We start from the raw sequence: 5,797 nt of genomic DNA, 5'->3' as shown, positions 1-5,797 counted from the left end.
GGAGGCTGGCCACGCCCACCCCGACGAGAAGAGGCCCCGCCCTCGGTAGCAAATAGCCCCGCCCCTCTCCCGGAGGCCCCGCCTCCTGCATCTTATATGGCAGAGCCTCCGCCCTCCCTGCAGAGACGTCTAAGGTTTGAGCGTCCGTCCTGCCAGTTTTGTGCATAACCACGCCGAATTTTTTTGTGCTCGGTTTAAATTGTGTGTGTACATATGTTCTACTCTCCTGCAATTCTTATTTAGCTATTTTTATTTGTTCCTTGCAAAGCTTGATGCGCTGCTTTGAACCTTGAAGTGGTTTATGAAAAAGAAGACGCAAGAAATAAAAAAGAAACTCTCAGAAGCAGCTGTTTAAAACATTCAAGATTCAACCATCAAAAGCTAAAAATCAAAACACACGTCCGTGTTCTGTTGGATGGACTTGACTAAACAAAAATGTTCTTGGCAGGTGCAATGCTAAGTCCACTTACATGGGAGTAAAGCCCTTGCATTCAACAGCCTGCTTCTGAGTAGACACGGGTAGGTCTGCACAGCTACACTGAAGGCAGTGAGATTTCTTTCCGATTGCGCTTTTTAAATGTCACAAGCGAAACAAGACCTGGATCAGAAAAAGGAGGGATTTTCTCTCGCTTGGCACTTTCCGCCCTTGTTAAGTCACAGCTGACCTTAAAACTTTGGATTTCCCCTTGGGAGAAAAGAGTGGGGGAAAGTTCGGCTGATACCCGTAATACCACTTCACAAGCCTAGTGGTAGTCTAAAATTTTAGCAAGTCTATGCAGCGCTCCCAGAAGCTCCGCCCATTTCCTGCCTTCTTCCTCAAGAGGGGCTCTGAGTGGCCACGCCTACAAAAGGGAACCGCGCCTCAAATCTCCTGAGGCTCCGCGACTCGTACGTCCACCCCGTTCCCCGTTCCAAAGGCTGGCTCCGCCTACTCCGTTCTGTCTCCTGGGTGTCCCGCCTTCTTTCTGACGTAAGGCGATCGGAGGCCAATGGGCGGTCGAAGGGGGCGAGGCTTGTGCCACGAGGAATGGCGGCCAAGGCGGAAGCGGAGCCCGAAGCCGGTGCCGCTGCTGAGTCTCCGGCCCCCTTGTCTCAGGGGGCGGCGCTGGTGGAGTCCAACTTCCAGCTGGCCCCGTCTGCGCGGAAGGCTCGGCCTTCGGACTTGGTTGCTCTAGCAGAGCAGGTGCAGAAGGTGAGCGAGGAGACTGCCTCTGAGAGCGTGCAGAGCGTCTGTGTTTGACGAGCCCCCGGGCACGTGCAGAGTGGGGTTTTTTTTTGTTTATTAATGCCTGATTGAATGTTCCGTGGTTGTTCCGTGGGCCTTGGCAATGGTGGCCTCTGGATGACAGCTAGTGTGAGCATGTCAGTGTGTCCCCCAAATTGCATTTGCTGGTTTCTTGTAGTGGTTAGAATGCTGGACTTGGACCTGGGACACCAGGGTTCACATCCCCATTAGGCCACGAAGCTCTCACAGGGTGGCCTTACTCACTGCCTCTCAGCCTAACCTACCTCACAAGGTTGTGGTGGGGATTAAACAAGGAGGGTGAGAATAATGTACTCTGCCTTCAGCTCTGTAGAGAACAAAACACAGGATATAAGCACAATAAAGAAAGAATAAATGAATGAATAAATGAATAAATAAATAAATAAATAGGGTCATTACTGCTAATCACATATGTCAAAATGTTTGAGCACACTAATGTTGGTTACACCCCTGAGTACAGACCTCGAAATTAATGGACATGACTTAACTTATTTCCCTTAATTTCAATGGGTCTTCACTGATTAAAATGCATTATTATTCTTCATTTATGAATGCCCTTCTGTGCAAATGTCTCAAAGTGCTGTACAAAAACCACCCTTGAACTTTTGTTGCTTACATGGTTGCTTATATTCCTGTTTCCGTTCTTTTCTACAGGCCGATGATTTCACCCGAGCAAATGCCTGCAACAGATTGACTGTCATAGCAGAACAAATCCGGTACTTGCAGGAACAAGCCAGAAAGGTAAGTGTGGGGAGGGGAAGAACTCCATTATCAAAGGCTTGCACAGTTCTAAAATAACGCACCCCAGAGCGGTTTTTTCTCTACCTCCCTGTTTTATCCTCACAGCAACCCCATCTCTAACCACTACAGCACAGTATCCAATTGGATGGTTTGCTGGCCCCTTCAAAGCCAAATGCAAAGAGGTCCATAAGATCTGCAGGCAAAAAAAGTCTCCTGCGGTGATTGCCTGGGTGATGGGTCATTAAGGGGAACAACGGAAAAGGGCTCTGTGTGAGATGGCAAATGGTTGGGCCCTCTTCCCGAGCACACAGCTAGTTAGAAGGACAAAGCCAGAGGTCAGAGTTGAAAGTTGCAATGATGTGACTTGGGAGGAAAACAGCAAGCTTGAGAGAAAGAGCAACATTTCATAGAATCAAAGAATTGTAGAGTTGGAAGGGACTTTGAAGAGCACCATGCAATGCAGGAATATGCAGGTGTCCCATATGGGGATCGAACCTGTAACCTTGGCGTTATCAGCGCCACATTCTAACCAACTGTTTGTATCCAAGACTCCTTGGGGTGTTGATGCGCTCCCTCTCTCTCTCTCTCTCTCTCTCTCTGGTGTTCTAGGTTTTGGAAGAGGCTAGCAGAGATGCTGATCTGCACCACGTTGCCTGCAACTTTGTGAAAAAGCCGGGCAATGTCTACTACCTGTACAGGCGGGAGAGTGGCCAGCGCTACTTCTCTATGCTTTCACCTAAGGTACTGAGCCCTTCTCTTAAAAGGAAGGGTTTTGAGTTTAGAGAAAAGGCAAGTAAGAGGCAACATTATAGAGGCTTATAAAAATAATCCTGATGTGGAGAAAGTGAACAGAGGAAAGCTTCCCCCCCTCCCCCACTTCACCCGTAAGACTAGAACTGATAAAAATCCAATGAAGTTGAATGTTGGATAAAAGAAAGTACTTATTCACAATGAGTATACAGCTAATCTATGGAACTCATTTCCACAGGAGGCAGCGATGGCCATGTGCTTGGATCGCTTTAAACAAGGGTTAGACAAATTCATGGAGGGCAGTGGCTACTAACCCTGATGACTATGTTCTACTTCCACTGTCGGAGACAGTATCCTTCTGAGTGCCATTTGCTGGAAACAGCAGGAGGGGAGGGTTGCAATTGTGCCCCAGCTCCCGCTTGTGTGCTTCATAAGAGGCATTTGCTTGGCCACTGTGAGAACAGGGTGCTGGATTAGATGGATCACTGGTCTGACTCTTTACATTCCTAAGAATGGTGTCAGAATGTGCTAGTAAAATACTAGGCATCACTTTGTGACAATACAGATGTCTCTGCTTACAGAACGTCCCAATTCCAGCCCCTGGCTTCCCCAGGTGATGGAGAAAGACTTCTTGCCTGAGGCTCTGGAGACCATGGCCTGTAGCTCTCTAGATTTTACTGTACTTTTGCTTCCATCATCCCTGATCACTGAGCATGGTGGCTCAGGGCTGGTGGGATTTGGGAGTCCAGCAACATCTGCAGGAACTCAGGTTCCCAATCCCAGCTAGAGACCTTGGACCCTGGAGAACTGCTATCATTCAGAGTAGGATATGCTGGGACCAGTGCACTTGGAGAAGGCAGCTTTAGGGCTCGGCCAACATGCTCGTCATAGCATAGTGCAGGGTTCTTCAGGCTTTCCCCCAGATGTTTGTGGGCTCCCAGCTCCCAATCATCCCTAGCCAGTGTTCAGGGGTGATGGGAGCTGTGGTCCGACAACAGCTAAGGACCCAAGCTTGAAGGACACTGGCCTAGCAGTAGAGAGCATCTCTTTTGCATGCCGATTTTGAGTGATTTGGTGCTCCATCAAGAGCACAGTGCAGACACTTTCTGCTGGCATTCTGGGGACTTGATAAGTGTTTCTTTCCTTCTCTTCCCCCCTCCAACTTTCATAGGAATGGGGGGCCAGCTGCCCAAGCGACTTCCTCGGTGCCTACAAACTGCAGCATGACATGTCCTGGACTCCTTCGGATGACATCGAGAAGCGTGACGCTGAGCTCAACGTTCTCGAGAAGCTGCTAAACCAGCAAGCGGCGCTACCCCCCTGCAGCGAGCCCAACTTCCGAGGCCTTACCATGTAATGGTGGGCCTAGACCAACTCCTCCTCCGAACTCGGTGCCTTCCGCACACTTTGGACCACAACTCCCATCAGTTCCAGCGTTCTTCTTCTTGTTGTTGTTGTTTTGATTACAACACCCACCATTCCCAGACAGTTCTACTTTCTGGTGCTGATAGAAGTTGTAGTCCAATATATCTGCAGGGCCCCAGGTAAAAGCAGCATATGTAAGGCTATAGCTGCATACCAGGTCAATCTTACTGCTGAACAAGGAGGCTCCACCCCAATATCATCATGACTAATTAAAACAAAACCAAAAAAACACACGAGAATTTTTCTGCTATATCAGGGATGGACAGAAGACAGATCAGGATCTGCTGGGAGATCTGCAATAAATCAAGAAAAGGTTCTGACTCCTGAATTACTTATGGTGCATCCAAATAAGCTATCCTCTGAACAGATCTGATGAAATCAATAGTAAATCTATTGAAAATAATATGCCAGTATATCAAGAGAACTCTGGTTATATCCAACTAAATCCTATTCAGAACTATGTTCTTCTTCCGTGGGTCTGCTATGAGTAGGACTAGCATTGGCTACAATTGTATGACTCCAAGGTCTTTTTCCTAGTCAGTTGCTTCTAGTTCGGACCCTGTCAGGGTCTGACTTTAGAGGTGATGATCTGAACTGGAGGGCAATCTTGCAGTGCAGGGTTAAAACAGGGGAATTCATTCTCACAGGAGGTAGCGATGGTCACAACTTTGATGGCTTTAAAAGAGGATTGGACAAATTCATGAAGGGAGAAGGCTATCGGTCGCAACTACCTATGATTGCTATGCTCTGCCGCCACAGTTGGAGGCAGCAATACTAGTTGCTGGAAACTGCAGGAGAGGAGAGCGCTCCTGTTCTCGATTCTGGAATCTGGGTGGTAACTGCGAGGAAAGGACGCTGGACTAACCGGGCCATTGGCCTAATCCAGCATGCTGTTAGCTCTATACATAAGGCTGCTGTAGTGAGTGATTCCTCCTACAGAACATTTGGCTGTTGTTCAAAGAGAAAACATAATTATGTTGTTCTTTTTGAACTAAGAAGTTCAAACTGATGATGCTTGGTGTTTTTTCCTCAATTAAAAACAAATGTTTGCAAAAGAGGCCCAACTCCAGCACATGCATTAGGAAGTGGGTTTTTGACTCCTCCCGCAAGTTGCCTACAAAGGATATGCAACTCTCTCTCCGGAAGATTGCTTCTACTTGCCAGGCAGAGCTGCCCTAAAGCTGAGCAACTCGCTTGGGTTTCTCTTCTATCACTCACCTCAATCATAAAAGTGCCCTGTGGTTAGGAGGCTTGACTCCCAATGCAGATGATGTTTTACCATTGCAAATATTACAGCAGGGTAGAGAGCCTCAGGCCTGGGGGCCAAATGTCTCGCCTTCAGGACTCCCAAGACCCCATCCCTGCTTCACAACTTTTTGGACAAGCTGCAATGTGTCCTTAGTGTGACCATGCCTCCTGCTTACCTGGATTGAAAGGCAGACGCGTATGTGTGTGTGTGTTTGTAAGTGCATGCAGAAACCTTTTGTGGATGGAATGCAGAAACTGTACAAAGCAAGTCTTACCCTGCGCGCCACTGGCCTACTGCCCCCCTGAAACTGAAAAGGATGCCCCACTCCAGTCTTAAGGTACTGGGGAGCGAATCATAGCGGCAGCAGT

At 48.1% G+C, this 5,797-nt stretch overlaps 1 protein-coding gene across 1 annotated transcript; it reads left to right on the top strand.

The window, feature by feature from the left end:
• Positions 1-1,008: 1,008 nt before the first annotated feature.
• Positions 1,009-4,640, top strand: C6H1orf50 (chromosome 6 C1orf50 homolog). The gene is made up of 4 exons (XM_035120980.2): positions 1,009-1,192; positions 1,919-2,005; positions 2,615-2,746; positions 3,927-4,640. Exons 1-4 carry the CDS (start codon positions 1,028-1,030, stop codon positions 4,110-4,112), a joined length of 570 nt encoding a protein of 189 aa, XP_034976871.1. The 5' UTR covers positions 1,009-1,027; the 3' UTR covers positions 4,113-4,640.
• The last annotated feature ends 1,157 nt before the right edge of the window (positions 4,641-5,797 follow it).

Source organism: Zootoca vivipara, chromosome 6 (assembly GCF_963506605.1).
Source record: "Zootoca vivipara chromosome 6, rZooViv1.1, whole genome shotgun sequence".
Lineage (NCBI taxonomy): Eukaryota > Metazoa > Chordata > Lepidosauria > Squamata > Lacertidae > Zootoca > Zootoca vivipara.
This window is presented reverse-complemented; position numbering and strand designations above follow the sequence as displayed.

What these genes read in the sequence shown, in the direction of transcription:
- C6H1orf50 (XM_035120980.2), top strand. Translation starts at nt 1,028, where the DNA reads ATGGCGGCCAAGGCGGAAGCGGAGCCCGAAGCCGGTGCCGCTGCTGAG. An exon ending in TAGCAGAGCAGGTGCAGAAG is followed by an intron (nt 1,193 to 1,918) that starts GTGAGCGAGGAG and finishes TCTTTTCTACAG; the next exon opens with GCCGATGATTTCACCCGAGC. An exon ending in TGCAGGAACAAGCCAGAAAG is followed by an intron (nt 2,006 to 2,614) that starts GTAAGTGTGGGG and finishes CTGGTGTTCTAG; the next exon opens with GTTTTGGAAGAGGCTAGCAG.